This window comes from Enhydra lutris, unplaced genomic scaffold (genome assembly GCF_002288905.1).
Source record: "Enhydra lutris kenyoni isolate GAN:26980312 unplaced genomic scaffold, ASM228890v2 scaffoldscaffold68, whole genome shotgun sequence".
Classification (NCBI taxonomy): Eukaryota; Metazoa; Chordata; class Mammalia; order Carnivora; family Mustelidae; genus Enhydra; species Enhydra lutris.
The window spans coordinates 13,833,242-13,851,076 of NW_019154152.1; the positions used below are offsets into that span (position 1 = coordinate 13,833,242).

At 50.2% G+C, this 17,835-nt stretch overlaps 1 protein-coding gene across 2 annotated transcripts in view; it reads right to left on the reverse strand.

Moving 5' to 3' along the window:
• Positions 1-11,953: 11,953 nt before the first annotated feature.
• The window catches only part of LOC111159444 (arrestin beta 1), a 71,591-nt gene continuing 65,709 nt past the window's right edge, over positions 11,954-17,835 (reverse strand). For both annotated transcript variants that reach the window (XM_022521928.1, XM_022521927.1), the window contains 2 exons: positions 17,063-17,114; positions 11,954-15,691 (listed from right to left, as the gene is read on the reverse strand). In XM_022521928.1, the coding sequence (XP_022377636.1) occupies positions 15,580-15,691; positions 17,063-17,114 (164 nt within the window). In that variant the 3' untranslated portion in view covers positions 11,954-15,579. The remainder of the gene's footprint in view (positions 15,692-17,062; positions 17,115-17,835) is intronic.

Sequence of the window (17,835 nt, forward strand, 5' to 3'; positions counted from 1 at the left end):
TCCGATACTCTACCCTTGTAAGTGGTGCCATTTCATTCCTGCTGACCTTGGGGTGTTGAAGGAGGTGGGAGGGGACACTTGGGAGAGCATTTGGGACCTCCCTGAGGTGAGGCAGTCACCTTTTGGTGTCTTCTCCTGGCGTATGGGAGAAGAAAAAGGCTCTGACTGCGTGTAGCAAGATTGAGGTGAGACTCATGGAGGGACTTCCCACTGGGATTGCATCACTCTCCAAACCAGCCTGCCTTTTATCCTCCGAGAGGGGGCTATCCATAGCCAGAGTGACATCCTGCACTTCCTCTACATCCTTCTACCCCATCACTCCTCATCACTGCGGTGGGGGGGAGGCTGGGGGGGGAGGTGCCATTGGACTGGAAACATTAATTAGCATCAGATGAGGCCACCAGGGAGGAAATCCAGCTACAGAGAATCAGAGGCAGTTAAGTCAGGCAGGAAAGGAGGGATCATTATTTAGTGCTTTGGTGTCATCCCCTCTGATGAATTATCCGACACTCCCTTATAACTTGTGTCGTGCTACGCTGTCCTGGGGAGAGGACTACAGACTGTACCTCGGGTACATGAGAGGCTGAGAGGGGGTGGGTGTGGATAAAATGACCCCTTGAGATACGGGGATTGAGGAGACAAGTGAGTTCTGGGCCAGCAGGGCCATGGTAAGAGATTTATTTCCTGCCTCAGGGTCCCCAGACTGGATCATCTCACATTCAGTTTCTCAGACCCCTAGAACCTCACGGCAGAAGGCTAGTATTCTGGCACTTGTGCATCTTAGAGTCACATAATGGTAGAATTTGTGCCTTTTAGACACTGGAAAGGACCTCAGAGATAATGTGGGAAGCCTCCTAGACCCTCTCAACAAGGGGCACCCTCTCTTGATGGGGGTGCACTTCCTCCCCTCTTGAGAACATCTCTTTCATTGCCAGGGGCGTCTGCCTGGAATTCCCTGACAGCCCCGGCTATGCCTTGGGCCCAGAAGTATACCTCACCCAGCACTGCTCCTCACAGAGTTGGAGACTCCCAGTCATTCCTCGTGAGAAGGGCTCAAATTCCCTTGAAGCGATCCCACCTGTGAATGACCTTCGGAAGGCACTCTCCGGGTTCTCCAGGACAAAATGGAAGGCTATCTCTAACACAGGTTAGAGACCTGTGTGTCTAACAGGTCACCTCCCCAGTTCCAAAGACATGCCCTCGTAATGTAGCCCGAGACTACAGTAGGTCTTGGCAAATAAAACATGGTGTCCGCTGTGGGTTCAATGTCAGCAAAAATTTTTGAGGGTTTTGTAGGAGAGCTGCTGCTAAGCTAAGTACCAAATGAATAGTTGTCAAAAATCAACTAATTGAGTGCCTAGTGTATGCCAGTTGATATTTAACCTTAGTGCCATTCACCAATTCCCATTAAATGTCCTTTTTGGGGTGCCACCCTTCTTGCAGCCCATCAGTGACTTTAGCCTGATGGGACTATCAGTACGGCCCTTGGGCCCCCAGTCTTTCTTCCTTTGCAAATCCAGCCAGCCATTCCTCCTCTACTGACTACAACTTTGCCAGTTCTAGGGAAGCTGATGACCCAGGGAGAATCATATATTTTTATTTATTTTTAACAATTTTTTATTAACATATAATGTATTATTTGCCCTAGGGGTACAGGTGTGTGAATTATCAGTCTTACACAATTCACAGCACTCACCATAGCACCTATCCTCCCCAGTGTCCATCACCCAGCCATCCCATCCCTCCCCCCATCCCCCACAACCCTCAGTTTGTTTCCAGAGATTAAGAGTCTCTTATGGTTTGTCTCCCTCCCCGGTCCCATCTTGTGGGAGAATCATATTTAATCACGGTCTAGAGAAAAGAAGTCCCGGGAAACAGAGCTTAGAGTAAGGGCCTCTGACCCAGCCTAGGGAGACTTCTACTTAGAGGAAGTTCCTCGTGAGCAGAGTTTTGAAAGATGAGTAGGATTCTGAACAGAAGGATCAACGGTATCCACTCTGTGCAAAGCCCTGGAGGCAGGAAGATCTTGGTAGTCTGAGAACGGGGAAGTCCACCAGTGGCTGGGGTTCAGAAGGTGGAGGTGTGTGCCTGAGATGGATCCGTGCTCCCCACCTTCTTCACTGGGAGGCTCTAGAGGGACCTCTGCCCTTGGAGGACAACTCAGGGAAGTGGGGACTTGGAATATGAGAAGCAGGAGAGCTGCCCACTGCCTCTCACTTTTGCTTCCTTCTGTCCATCCTTTTTATGCCAGACCTCATGCTGGGCACTGAAGACAGAGGAGTCAGACAAAGCCATGCCCATGGGAGCCCAGATGGGAGGGGGACAAGTGCAGTGGCTATTTTAGGAGCCCAAAAGAGAAAGGAAAGGGTGATGTGGAGGGGTCTGGCTGGCCCTGCCCTGATACCCTGATGTCACCCACCACTCCAGCCACTCTCAGCAACACCCAAGCCTCACCAAATGACCAGCCTCCCCATCTACCCCAATGCTGCTAATGCTGCTGGAAGTCTGAGGGGGGCAGGGTGGTGCAAGGGCCAAGTGCTAAGCGGGGAAGAACTCCATCTCGTATGTCCCCTTAAGGAGCAGCAGAGGGGCGGAGAAAGGGGTGTAACTGCCAGAAATGTGATAGACAGGAAACTACACACTTTGAGAAACGTGTCAGACTTCGCAGGGTCTGTGGTCCTATAAAAGCTGAGCTTTCCTCTCAGAAACAAAGGGAAGCCATGATCACTATCTCCTCAAGAAGCCTTTTACTTCTGCCGCCCCTTTCCTCCCCCACACCCCTCAGGTCCGGTGTGGGAACTGGTAAGCGCCCAGCTAGAGTCCAGAGGACTGGGTTTGGGTCTGAGTTTCGCATGACTTGCCACACCATTTGGTCCTCAGTCAAAAGTACTGGTTGAGCCCCTACTGTGCGCTGGGTGCTGGGGATTCAACAGTGAACAGAGCCGCTCCTGCCTTCCTGGCCCAGGCCAGGGTGTTCATGTACACCCCAGGCCCCTCTCTGATTCCAGGTTCCTTTTGTCCAGGCTGGAGCTGGACCTGTGACCTCCAGAGGGACTGCCTGCTCTCACTGAAGTTCACCTCCTTCTTCATTAAGTCTCTGACTGGCAGACTCACGGCCCTAATTTATGGACACAGCCTTTGCCAGACTGGGAGAAGTGATGGGACAGTTAATATTCCTGCGGTAATGTGCTTGGCAGCCTTTGGAGTCCCCTCCTCCACCCTCCCACCCCCCCTCACCACTCCCCTCCTCCCTCAATGCTGCCTCAGGCCAGCTCACTTGGGGCTGGCTAATTCCTTGCAGACCACCCCCAACTAACCCTTCATAGTACTCATGGGGAAATTGAGGCACAGGAAGTGCAGGAGCCCATCCAGAATCGGAGCAGATCCAGAACCCAGCATGGCCCCGGGACCATCCCTGTCTTGCTCTGGGTCTGAGTGTCTGGCAGGGCTGTCCTATCTTCTCACCCTCTATCTCCACCCCTCTGTCATTGCCTCCTGCAGCCAGACCCACACCTGTGGCAGCTGGGAGACAGGGGGCGGTGGGAGGAGGAAGCCAGCAACAAAGGGCTGTGGAGGACTTCTCAGCCTCCATCAGGCCTTGGAAACCTCCCTCAGCCTCTTATGGGCAGAAACCCTGATGGGCATCCTTCCCCGGGGGAGGGGCATCTCTATCCCTCCCTGAGAGGAGAGAGGGCTTTGTTCTGGAACCCCAAGCTCCATGGTCCCCAGATATAAAACTCCTCCTTCCTGAGCCTCTACTTTCTGCTGAGCACCCAATGAGATGGGCCAGATCCTACAGCTGTCCCCAGTAAAGACGAGGTCACTATAATAATGGAAGCACATGCGGCCCCTAAATAAGGGGACCAAACAGTCCAGGAAACTTCAGGGAGTGAAAGCGGCCACTATTAAGAGTTAAATTGGGACAAGAACAATTCAGGACTGTACCAGGCTGGTGGGCCTGGGACTCCAGTGACTTTTGACAAGACTGGAGGGGAAAAGAGAAAGTGCTAGACTGCTAGACTAGCTAGTCTACCAACACTAATAATAATACACTCCCAATCCTTGACCTTATCCTCCAGCCATGCTGAACACCTTCTTCAATGCCGTTCTCCAGCTACAGCAAATGACTCCGATTTAAATACCCAAGCCCAGTGATTCCAGGCCCCATGTGCCTTTGCTCACGTAGCACTCTCTGCCTGCGATGCCTTCTCTATGCAGAGAGCTTCAGGACAACTTGAGTCCCCTCTGCTGTCCTAACCTCACCTTTCTTCCCATCACTGTCCCCCACGCCCTGACCTTTATTTGTATAGATCAGTTTTCTGTCCCATTGTCCACACCAGATGAGAAGTTTCCCTTGGGGGCTGGGTTCCCTTTTGGTGACCCCCAGTCCTGGGGCACAGAAGATTTACCGGCACTGTCCCTGCCCCACAGAGATCCACAGCACCAGGGAAGAAACATCACACAGGGCTCGTGGCCTCCCTCTGCTGCACTCAGATCTGAGCTCATTCCCTTTTTTTTTTTTTTTTAAAGATTTTATTTATTTATTTGACAGACAGATATCACAAGTAGGTAGAGAGGTAGGCAGAGGGAGAGGAAGGGAAGCAGGCTCCCTGCTGAGCAGAGAGCCCAATGTGGGACTCGATCCCAGGACTCTGGGATCATGACCTGAGCCAAAGGCAGAGGCTTTAACCCTCTGAGCCACCCAGGCGCCCTGAGCTCATTCCCTTTGACTCCCATAACCTCCCACCTCACCCAACTGAGGTTGTGGTTATATAAGATGCCTGCGTGGCCAGCTCCCTGTCACTATTTGATAAAAGTGAGAAAACAGAAAGAAAACGCAGCTATAGAATATGTTACCGTGTACAACATAATTCAGCCTTAGCTTCTCAACCTTGGCTTTTTAGTGTGGTGACAACTTTCGGGCCCTCCATTTGAAACACTTGTCTGGTATCCTATCTGGGTAACGTAGCTCAGCCTGTCACAGGTCTTGGTTCCTTTACCCAGAGAGCTGCAGCGACATCTGTTGGCCAATTTGTGTCAGGGCAGAACCAGTTTTAATTTTTCTTGTATACATGCATCATCTGCTGGTGAGCTTGGGAAAGTTCCTTCCTTCTCAATCTGTCCAACAAGTATTTTATAAAGTGCCTACTATGTGCTAAGCACTGTGCTGGGAAGAAGCCGGGAGTTGTTCTAGGCACTTTAGATATATTAACCCATTTTAGCCTGATGACAATTCTGCGAAGTAGTTATTATTCCTATTTAGAAATGGAGAAGTCAAGGCACATAAATGCGAATGATTTGCTCAAGGTCAGATTAGATTTAGGACCCAGAGCCCATGTGCTCAACAAGGGCTTAAGCAAGCAAGACGCTTATTATGAGGGAAATAAACAGAGTGATAGAAGAGCGGTGGGGAAGGAGGTCTTTGACCAGGGTAGTCAGGCAGACCCTTCTGAGAAAGTGGCTTTCCCTGTAGGCTGGGAAGCTCCGTAGGAGCTATCAGGCTAAGCAGAAGAAACAGTGGGTGCAAAGGTGCTGAGACTGAATATCCAAATATTGGATGGGAGGTCAGTTCTGGCCAATGTCCATAGCCTCCCCTCACCTGCCTAATTCCTTCTCAGCCTTCAAAACTCAGTTGAAGCAATTCCTCCCCTAAGAAGGCTGCCTGATTCCCCATCTCACCCACCCCAGCTAAACATGATGACCCCTCCTTAGTGTTCTCATGGCATGCCGTGAATACATGTCAACCCCATCTCCAGTAACCCTCAGCAGCAATTCCAAACCTTTGTTGTCATGTCTTATCCTCCTGTGTTCTGTGAGCTCCTGAAAGAGATTATCTTATTTATCTTTATGTCTTCAGGATCCAGCATAAACTCCAGCAAAGGGCACATGCCCGGTAAATATTGTTTGCATTCTGTGATATAAGCTGTTTACTTTTGGGATGCCTGGGTGGCTCAGTCGGTTAAGTGGCTGACTTTGACTCAGGTCATGATCCGGGGGTCCTGGGATCGAGTCCCACATCGGGCTTCTTGCTCAGCGGGGAGCCTGCTTCTTTCTCCCTCTGCCTGCTGTTCCCCCTACTCATGTTATCTCTCTCTCTGCCAAATAACATTTTAAAAAATAATAATGATAATAATAAATTGTTTACTTTTTTTGTCCTCTCCTTTTTTTTTGCTTTTTGCTTTTTTATTGAGACACATATTTGCATAAAGTAAAATCCACTCTTTTGGGCTTACAGTTGATTTTGACAGTCAAGATACAGAACAGTTCCATCGACCCCTCCCCCCAAATCCCTCTCGTTAGTCCCTTTATAGCTGATCCTCCCTCAAACCCAGCCACTGGCAACTAGTGGTCTGTTTTCTGTCCTTATCCTTTTGCCTTTTCCAGATGTCATATAAATAGAATCACACATATGTGTCCTTTCAAGTCTGTCTTCCTTCACTTAGCGCCATATATTTATGATGCGGATCATTGCAAGCATTGCTAGTTTGCTCACTTTCACTACAGAGCAGGATTCCCTGGTACAGCGGTACAATAGCTCATCCCTCCACTCTAGTTGAAGAACGCTTGGGTTGTTTCCAGTTGTTGACAATAAAGCCATTTTTAAGGTTCACATACAGGTTTTTGTGAGAACATACCTTTTCATTTCTTTGGGGAGTAGAACTGCTAAGTCTTAACGTAAGTATGTTTAAATCTGCAAGGAACTGGCAGACTGTTCTCCAAAGTGTCCACACACTTCGCATTCCCACTGGTAGTGTTGACTGTTCACTCTCTACATCCTCCCAGCACTGTTCACTGAAAAGGCAATTGGATTGCCTTTGCATCTTTTTGGAAAATCGATTGGTGGTGTATATGCAGGTCTATTTCTTGATTTTGTCCCATCTGATGTCGATGTCTATTCTTTCACTACCACACTACCTTGGTTATTATGGCTTCGTGATAATTCTTGAGATCAGGTAGCAGAGAACCCCACTTTTGTTTTTTCTTTTAAAGATTGCTTGGATAGAGATGCCTGGGTGGCTCAGTCAGTTAGGTGTCTGTCTCCCACTCAGGTCATGATCCCCAGGGTCCTGGGATTGAGCCCCGCATCGGGCTCCCTGCTCAGAGGGGAATCTGCTTTTCCTTCTCTCTCTGCCCCTCCCCCTGCTCATGCTCACTCGCTCTCTCTCTCTCTCTCTCTCTCAAAGCAATTAAAATCTTAAAAAAAATTACTTGGCTATTCTAGTTCCTTTACCTCTCCATATGAATTTTAGAATCAGCTTGTCTCTATCTGCAAAGAAAAAAAAAAAAAAATCCCGACACAATCTTGATTCAGATTGCATTGACTCTAAAGTCAGTTCAGAGAGAACCAATATCTTAACCGTATTCAATCTTCCGATCCATGAACATGGTAAATGTCTCAATTTGGTGATTTCTTTCACCAGCATTTTGTGCTTTAGAGATGTGTGTAGAGATTATGTGCATATTCTGTCACATTTGTACCTCAGTATTTCCGTGTTGGTGCTGTTGTAAATGGTGTTATCTTTTGATTTGGCGTTGTCTTTTTAATTTCAATTTCCAAAGCTTAGATGTTACTATCCAGGAGTACAATTGATTTTTGTATATTGATCATGTATCCTGTAACCTATGTAGCCTCATTCATTAGTACTAGAACATTTTTTGGGGTAGAATTCTTGGGCTTTTCTACATAAATAATCATGTTGTCTGTGAATAGAGAACATTTTATTTTTTTCTTTACAATCAGTAGGCCTTTTATATCTTTTTCTTGCCTCACTGTATTGGCTAGGACCTTTAGTAGGATGTTAAATAGGAGGGCTAGGAACAACCACCTTTGCTTTGTTCCTAGTCTTCGAAGAAAATCATTCGCCACCACCACGACACCATTTCACCACTAAGTATGGTTATTAGGTTGTTATTAGATTAAGGAAGTTCAGTAAGGCTTCGGTTGTTGTTGCTTTTTTTAATCAAGAGTGTATATTGAATTTTGTCAAATGCCATTTCTGCATCTATCGAAATAATTTTGCAGCACCTCACAGATTTGCTTATTTTTGTTTTCATTTTTATTTAATTCAGAATATTTTCTAATTTTCCATGTGGTTTTCTCTTTATTAATGAGATTGCTTAATTTCCAAGTATTTGTAAAATTTCCAGATACTTTTCTATTATTAATTTCTAATTCAATTCTGTTACAGTCTAAAAACCTATTTTCTATTATTTAAATTATTTTAAATTGGTTAAGGTATTTTTAGGCCCACAAAATTATCTTTCTTGATGAATGTTCCATGTGCACTTGAAAATGATACACATTTCATTATTTTGAGGTGAAATATTTTATTAAGATCAATTAAGCCAAGTTAGTTGATAATGTTCAGGTCTTCTCTATATTTATTCGTTTTCTGTCTTCTTACTCTACTGATCGCTGAGAGGGGAGTGTTGTGGATTCGTGTATTTCTCCATTCAGTTCTATCAGGTTTTGGTTCAAAAACAAGTACTTCTTCCATATTTATGGTCCTGTGTGGATGTCAGGACACTCCTTCTCAATTGTGGCATCCAGGCCAATATGACTATTTCTATTTTTTGGGTGAGAAGATTGAGGAAGAGCTGGTGATTTGCCTATTGGGTCTCAGAGCTAATCTCCTGACTTTTCTGTTCTGTATTGCAAGGCACCCATATCTGCCAAAAGTAGGCATGGGCCTGAAATCAGGGGGGCAGAAAGAGAGGAGTGATTTTCTCTCTCTCTGCTTTGGGTAGCATCCCCAGCGACAGACGTGTTTCTCTTGTGGTCTGAATTCCTCAGATACCTTCCTCAATGCTCCTATTTCCTCAGGTCTGTCACTCCTCACCCTGTCCTTCCTCTTAACAGGTAGTAGTGGTTTCCAGTTTACACCTAATCTCTGGGTTGCCTCACGTCCCTTGCCTCACTTGCATTTTAACTCTTGCAACATTATAGCCAGTATCATCAGTAAAATCCCTGCTACTGAAACATGGGCGGAGGCTATTTCTCTGGACCTAGACTGATACAGACCATATGGGAAGGCTGAATGAGAGCCCAGAGCTGAAGCCTCCTGATTCAAATGTCAGCATCTTCCCACCACCCTTTTCTGGCCCAAAGGGAGCATCAGAAGAAAGAGACTACCTTCTGATCAACCAGGAGGGCAATCTTTGATCTAAGTCACACATATTTTAGAGGAATGTAAAAACAAATTCTTTTTCATACATAATCAGTTTTCCAAGAAAGCCATCTCACATTCATTGGCATCCCCCTTTTGTGTTAATGCAACACATTATCATTTAGAACTTTGAATCTTCCTCACATATATCCCCATCCCTCCCATGTGTTCTTTCGGAACAGGCATTGGGTAAGTCATAAGAAAGTGAAGTGACTTTGGGGAGACCCGCAGAACAGAAGATAAGTACTAAATAAGACCCAGGGCTGAGACTGGGGCAGGATTCCAGCTGGAGTGGTTGGTGGTGCCAAAGAGAAGATGGGATGGCTTTAACCTGAGCAGCAAATCAGGGGTCATGGGATCCAGTGATGTCTGAGAGGTTTGGCAACTTCCCCAAGGCCAGAAGACTGGTAACTGATGGGGAGGGGAGGATCTCTTTGGCAGTTTCCAGAGAGGGTGCAGAGACTAGATTGGAGTTGGGGCCACAGAGAAGGGAAGACAACACCTGACCCAGTCACGGGTCCCGCCCAACATTCCAAGGCAGTAGGGACAGGATTTGCTGATCTAGGTCTTGCCATAAGTTGATGAGACAGAAATGAATGCACATGGAGCATCTGTCACAAAAGACCTTTAATGGTCTCCTATTTATGGTTCTCTTGTTCATTTGTCCTGTTAGAGTTGAATAAACTGTAATAACTTATCTGACATAATAAGGAATGCCACAGGTACAACAGATAAACCTGGCAGGTGGCCCAGGAAAGAGGGTGTCACAAAATAATCACTTAACAGAAGGGCTACAGACCTGGAGACCTGTCCCAGCCACCTGTCACTCCCTGTGTCCAGGATCCACAGTCACTGTGCCAGGCTGAATGCTGGCTCCCATCGGGTAGGAAGAGGAGGAATCTCCCATAGCATCTGTGGCTGGACCTTAGGGCTGAGCAGAGATGGGAAGCAGAGTAGAGTCTGGGAAGCACAGAGTATGGGAAGATGGCATTATCCCATACTCATTCCCTCAAATGCTCTGCTGATCTGAGGTGCAGGCCATGACCACACCCCGAGTTTGTGCAGTTCCCACCTCTCATAGGACATCACCTATCATACCCCCCATGACCTCCCCTTTCAGTAATCTGCCAGGTGGTCAGAGCGCGGCACAAGCCCCATCTTACACACTGGGGAAACTGAGGTCAGTGGGATACCCAAGAGCGTACTCGGACTGAACATAGAATTCTCTTTCTCCCATGCCACATGGTCTGCTGGGCCCTGAGACCCGCATTTTCACCTAGAATGCTCTCAGTGAGGGCCCCAGGCAGGATTCTGTATCAAGAGCTGGTCCGGGTCTCACCAATGTGCCACCCCTCAGCCAGCCCTGGTGGGGGTCCTGGACAGATGGACAGGTTGACAGAGACTGTGGGTGGAGGACCAACATCTCTTCCAGAACCTTCCTGTTGCCCACATATTTGCTTGTCCACAGATGTGGGAGTGGAAGCCTAGTAGGATTTCTCAAGGGAAACTGGCTGCTTTAAAGGTCTCTCGAGGGACCCTGTTGTGTCCTCATGGAGGGACTTCTGTATAATGTCCTCCCTCAATTTTCTTTTGTGAGAACCCGGACATCCATCCATCTGGCTGTATGTAAATAGGAACCTGAGTCTAGTTTCTCCTTCTCCCATCACGTGTCCCATAGGCCTGGGCCAGGGAAGTGGGGTGCAGACAGAAGTTGTGAGGTGGGGGCTGGGCCTATTTCCTTGCTCCGTCGTCCCCCACACTGCATGGCTGGTACCAAGGTAAGACCAAATCAAACCCAGGCCAGAGAAGCTTCCATGGTGGATGAGCTACAAAACCATCAAACGAGTACGTGTGTTTGTGTAAGCAAATGCTTGGACTTGGGTCTGCAACCCAAGTTCCAGTACAAGCCACTTTGTACTGGAATGCTAAAGCCATTCCAACATGAAAAGCAGGAAGAGAACCTGTGCTTGCTGGTTGAAGATCAAACCTCAGAATGGTGGTTTGAAGAAGCTTTTCTTCAAAAGTTTGAAGGTGTAACCTCAAGAGGCAAGACAGATAAAAGCAGAGTTGTCCTGGTGGAAGTGGGGATGGGGGAGAGCTGGAGACCGAGCCTTTGCCTCCACCCCCACTGTCCCACCTTAGAAGCCCCTGGCGAAGCTCTGTGGAACTCCAGGGGTTCCACAGCACCTGGTTTGAAAAACCACTGCATCAGAGTGTCTATAGATCATGGGTCCTGGGGACCTGTGCTTTGATTTCCCTTTCGGAGAGAGTGCTGGGGTGGGAGGGTGCTCCCCCTTTGTTGGGCCTCTCGTTGAAGCCACTGTGTAGGGGAGTGGAAGAGGTGGGGATCCTGCCCCACAGGTAGGCCATTTCAGCCTTGGATGGGGGACAGAAGCGATGGACCTCCCTGGACCGGGATGGCAAAATGCCATCAGACTGCTCGACTCAGCCTTATGCATGAGGGTCGGAGAGTCTATTTTGGTCCTTTTTTACTTTAAAAAGAAAAAAAAAAAAACATTAGAACATAAGCCTGTGCCCATGAGACCCTATAATACAAGATTGGGGCCAATGCCTTCCTCTGGGATGGGTGGAGAATGTCCAGTCCCGTCACTGGCAGGAGAGGATGCCTTTGTGGGAGGCTGTAACCATGGGGAGTGAATGGGTCCACAGGGGCTCAGCTCTCCGGGGAATGGGCCTGGGTTTCCCCTGGACCCGAATCCCTTCCAAGTATCACGAAGGAGCATCTTCAGCTGTGCTCGATCCTGGATTGGGGGGGGGGGGCTTCTACTTTGAAGGACAATTTCTGTTCCACCTCAGCCTTGGGGTTCTTTGATGGAATGATAGTTCAGCCCTCCCTGGGCCTGGAAGTGGGTGGCTCTCCCTCATCTGGGATCAGAGCCTGTCCTCTGTGGGATCTGAAAGACGGGAGATGGGGTCCACCAGGCCTGGAAGGATCCAGGATGCTCCCTGCCCAAGCCCAATCACTGGCAATATCCATGGCTTGTCTCTCTGTCATGATTGCTGGGACCACTATCTGTGGGCAAGGCATTCCTGAGCAGTGTCCACATTTGTCTCTCAGCTGGGTCACCAAAGCCAAGCTAACTGCATCTCCTCCTGGTTGACATCTGCCTAAGGGAGAAGGGGGCAAGAGATGAAGACCGGTGGGAGGAGGACACAGCCCGCAGCAATCTTCCTGTGTGACTCGGAGCTACAGAGCTGACTCTCGTCTCTTCTGGGCTTCAGATCCCTTGCATCAGGTGGGGAAGGGATTACAGTCTCATTTTCTAGTTAGGGAAACTGAGCCCAAGAGGGTGAGAGACTTGCTCAAGGCTACTCAGCTGGTTGGTGACAACTGGGCTGGAGACACCGTGGGCTTCCAGGCCAGCATGCTTTTCACGGCACCGTGTGGGAACCAGCTTGTCAGGGACAAGCCGAGCAGCTGAAGCAACCCCACCCTCCACCTGGTGTGCCTATGGAGGCCGACCGAATAATTCAGCCCTTCTCTTCACAGGACTTCACCCTTCTCGTGGTTGGAAAGCTGAGGGAGCCCAGCTGGCCTCCGCCTGTAGATTTTCCCCCAGCACCAGCCTCTCCTTCCTGCCCAGACTGCTCTCTCTATGCCACCCACATGGGGCACTGGGAGGTACCAGTGCGGAGCCCTGGGGTCAGCACAGAGCCAACACTGTGGGGTCTGGAGCCAACCGGAAGCCTTGAAAGATGATATGGGTCTTTCTCTCAGGAAGAGACCCAAGGAAACACTCCAGCCTGTGTTGCACCCGGCTGGGGCGAGTGGGGCTGAACTCCAGCCTATGTGCCATTCTCAAAGCTGAGCATTCTAAAATGGACGGAACCCACCTGGAAGGGGACTGTTTCTATTTCACATCAAGGCACTGTATGGACTAGCAGCAGCCAAGGACCCCTGACTCCAATGGCCCCCATTTCTTCCCCCTAGAACTTTCACCTGACCGTGAGCTTCCTGAGGACAGAGGCCACCTTTCTGCAGCCCTGGGCCCAAAGTGTAAAGGTCTAGATGGGAGTATGGTACTTCCTGCAGCTGGGGGAATCAGTCAGACATGGACAAATCCGAAAGGGGGAGTGTGATGTTGAGGTGAAGAAGCTCCAGAAACCAGAGTGACAAATCCGTGTGCACAGCTGAGGGATGGAGGAAGAGGCCGGTTGTTAGGGGAGTGATCCCCTCAAATCCTCGTACCAGCCTCAAAGTTCCCAGAGGGAAGACACAGGAGAGCATATGCTTGGCATGGGTTCCAGCCCTTCATCAACTCTTCAACTGTCCAAGGAGGTGTGAACTGCCAGCAAGTTCTGGTAGGGGCTGGATGCCTGGGGTACCCACAGCCTAGGACCCTAGAACTGGCCAGGAGATTATGGCCGCTGCAAGCTGACTTGGCCTGCCATGGGGTAGGGCTCCCTAGAATTGCAACTTCATGAGATTCAGAAGGGTAAGGGCCAGGGTGCTGAGCTGGGCTTGTGAACTGGGCACTCTCGCCATGGAGAATGGTTACCCAGCCCACCCCAGGAGGAGCTGCCCTGAAAAGGGTGGAGTCCCCATAATAACATTTTGTTGTTTCCTTTTCCAGGCAAGCATGGGACACAGATAAAAGGGAGCAGGTATGGAGGAGATATTCCCCTTGCCCTGCTAAGAAATATATTTGCTTGTGTATACGGTGAGCCTTAGGGGGTCTGCAGCCACAGGGAGCTGTGAGGTACCCAAGGCACTATCATAAACAAATCTAAGCTTTGTCTTCTTTAATACTGGGTCTTAGGGCCAAGCAGCTCATGCTAGCTACGGCCACAGCTTAACATCAGATGACCCTCCAATGGCCCAAGAAGGGCCTGGGAATGGATGGGCTAGGAGGTCTCCAGGGCCCTGCCAATTCTGGGGCCCTGAATCATCTCTGGAGGCAGAGAGACCAGAGTCAGTGGTCTGGATGGTTTCACCCATCATACCAGAAGCTCTAAGGTTTACAAATTCTTGGAGGCCAGAGTTGGGAGTTCCCTTGGTGATCATCTGGTCAAACCCTTTGGTCTTCTAGGTGAAGAACTGAGGCCCAGAGAGAGAAAGAAACTTGCCCAAGGTCACACAGTAAGTGGGCATCAAAGACCAGACAAGAACGAATACCTTTTATCACTTTCTGCCTCATCATCTGCCTTGCCCTGTCCCAGGCCCCAATCACATCAACCCCAGCCAGTGGGTACCGGGCATCCATGACACCAGGACCTACTGGGGGGTCATTAAATCCCCAAGGAAATGAAGGGTTCCTTGCTACCCAGCAGCCCCCTTCCTTTTAGGGGAGGGCATCTTGATGGACCACGCCACCTCCTGGGGCAGAAGGCCCTTTGACTGTGGGCGTGATGACCCCCACGCACACTCTCCCAACCTGCAGGGCCAGCCCAGCTCAGCCCTGGAGGGCTGTGAAGGGAGGTAGTAGGGGACCGGATCGGTGTCCCCAGCCCCATCTGGACCTCCAGCCTTACTTCCTGTGGGATCACTGATTGCTCTTAAGTCTGCAAAGGAGGGAATTGAACAGATACTCATCTTCCTGCCCCTAAACCCCATCTCTCGGAGCCACCCTTCTGGAAAAGCCCCCAGGAGCTTGGCCTCACTATGCGGCCTGTTGGTGCTTTGCGAAGACTCCTCCCTTCTCCCTCTGTGCATGTGTATAGATAGGACACATGCATAAGGTACAAGGTAGCTGGGATGTCACATCCTGAGAGGACTGAATTAGACTTGGGCTAGTTCACACAGCTTGCCTTAGACTGGGTTACTGCTGGTAAGAAAGTCAGTCCAGTGGTTTTTCTCTACTCCTGGGGTCTGTGAACCTTCACCAATGTCACTGTGAGACACAGAGGGACACAGGACGGGGATGGAGGGGTGGAAGGGGAGAGGTGTTTGGTGGGTCTGGACTGTAAAAAGCATTGAGAATCAATCCACAGGTGTGCCTCTCATGGCCAGAAGAGGGTGGCCCTCAGCGTGGTCATCTTTTAGCTGCCAGAGCTGCGCCAGCCACCTGGGGCCACAGGCATCCTCTCCCGTATCTTGAGCCCTCTGCCCCACCCTCCCCGTTCTGATCCTCATCCCAAGTAAAATCCCAAGGCCAGAGCCTGGATGGCCTTTCTGGGGGTCAGCAGGAGAAGAGAAGAGTCTGGAGGGTGACCCATGAGTGGGGTGATGGGGGGAAGGTGGTCCTCGTGACCCTGTTGGCGTGGTGATGTGGGGCCAATCCTGAGGCCAGAGGTTCACCACCATGACCTGGAAGACCGCTGGGCCCCCCCACCCCCCGGAAGGAACTAGAAGGACAAGGGGGAGGGGTAATAAGGACAGGAAGAAGACGAATAAGCATCCTAGTGCATGAACGCGGACCTGGAGCTGCCCAGAGGAAGGGCCAGCCCCAGTCTATCTGTCATTGAGCTGTGGCGAGCCAGTACCATCCTCCTCCTCCTCCTTGTCGTCCTTCATGCCTTTCAGTCTCTGGCGGGCAAAGTCCTCAAACACGATGTCATCATCACTGGTGGGAAAGACAAGGAAAATGGGGCCTGTTTGCCAGGCAGGGAAGCAGGCAACCCCAGAGGTTCAGAGGGGACTCAGAGGCCGGTCCCCAGGGTAGCCTGTGGACAGAAAGGCCTTCCAGGCTGGCATGTCTAGATGCCCTCTGGAGACAGTGGGACTGGTCGCATCTGGGCTCCAGCTAGTTGTGGAAATCCCAGAGGGATGCATGAGTTCAACTCTCATGCCTAAGGGCTGGAAAGTGACCAGGACTGGACAGTGACCCGGTTCTGAAGGATCTGGGAGTGGGGGAGATATCAAAGAGGGATGGAGGTGCAGTGTGGCTAGGCTGGGGCCAGAGGGAAAACTTAGTCCTACCGGAAGAGGCCAGGCCACCAGTCGTTTCCCAGCATATTTCAAATCCCTCAGAACCGGCCCAAGAAACCCTACCACCCACCAAAAGAACTACCCTCAGGAAGAATTCTTGTTTCTGCACAGCACCGTGTGGGCTTGGCTTGGTGGAAGAGAAAACCACAAACGCCCTTTCTCCAGGGAGCTGTCAGCCCACTCTACCCTGAGTGATCTTGGATAGGAGGGAGTCTGGGGTAGCAAATCTAAATTGTGGGGTTAGAGGAAGGGTAGGTGGGGAAAGCGGGCACCTGAGTGGGCTTTTAGGACGAAGACTGCTTCTAAGAACAGTGAGTTCTGTTCTATCACGTAACATGTAGAGTTAAGCCCACCAAGTCCCCCACCCCACAGAATTCAGCCAGCCCTGTGAGACATCCTCATGGCATGACTTGAGACCCCACACCCCAAATATCTCCTGGGAGACAATGAAAGGGTGGATTTGGAGCTGGAGAGAAAGCTGCTTGGCTCTGGAGGTGGTTCAGGAAGTCCGCCCAGGTCCTCCCCCTCTGGTCACTGTCCGGTGAGGTGATGGCCTTTGACAGCAGGGAAATCCGCATCTGTCCTCAGGAGTCAGAAGCAACAAGAGCTCCCAGAACCTTCCCCACCCCACAGCCTGATTCCACTGGCTGGGTGCGGGCAGGGCTGGAGAGCCGGACCCAGGGCCCCCGAACCCAATCAGCCCTGTGAAAGCTGAGCAGGCGCTGTGGATGGACGAACGGATTGACGGACGGACGTGCAAGGATGAGGGAGGAAGACAGACCCCACCAAGGCAGGAGGAAGAGGAACAGGCACGGAGGGTCCTTCAAGTCACATGCAGGCAAGCAGGTTGCTGAAGAGGCGAGCAGAGGCAGCTCTCAGCACATGGGGTTAGACCGGCTGTTCCTCAGGGGTTAATAAGCATATACACAAATGACCCCATTGCCCGCCTCCATCCCAGCCCCCCCCCCCCCGCCCCCTTGATGTCTGCGGGCAGGGTTTAGCTTACTTTGTGTCAAGTTCTATGAGATTGGTATCTACTGGCGCCTCGTTCTCTGGAACTAAACACAGGGGGGGGGGGGCAGAGGCCCGTGGGTTAGTGGGCAGGGCAGGGCTCACGGGGCAAATGGACACAGGTCCCCACCCTAAGACAACCAAGCTAAGGTGGGGAGGGCTAAGAAAGAAGGGAGGTGGGGAAGAAGTGTTGGTCCCTGGTCTTGAAAACACCCCCAAATCATCCTAATGGCAGGAAGGAGAGTCCAGGGAGGGTCCAAGGAGGCCCCAGAGGCCCCTAGCAGCTCCAGGACAGAAAAACCTCTGGACTCTGCTCTTTGGCATGTGTCCTGCATGACTTAGATTCTTTTCTTAAATACATGACTTGCATTTAGTGTTAAGACAACCATTACTTTTCCCCCCACACCTGCACACCTGCACATCTCTGAACTCGGGGTGTATTTTACAACCAATGGCATTTCACAGTTTAATTGTAGGAACATTCTTCTTTCTTTGTGGTACAGACTATAGTGTTGCCTCTTTCAACTTTAACAGTCTTAGATTTACAGAAATATGACCAATCTGGTATCACTTTGAAAAATCACTAAGATATGTCCAGGGACCATCTTAATCTGCGCAGCCCCCTCCCGATGTCTGGATGCAAGACAAGAGCTCCAAGAAAGGCCCAAAGAGCTCCAAGAGCGCTCCCAGCCTCCCTCCCCATGGAGAAAGGAGTCAGACCTCTGTTTCTTAGAGGAGTCAGATGCAAATAGAGGAGTGTAGGCCTCA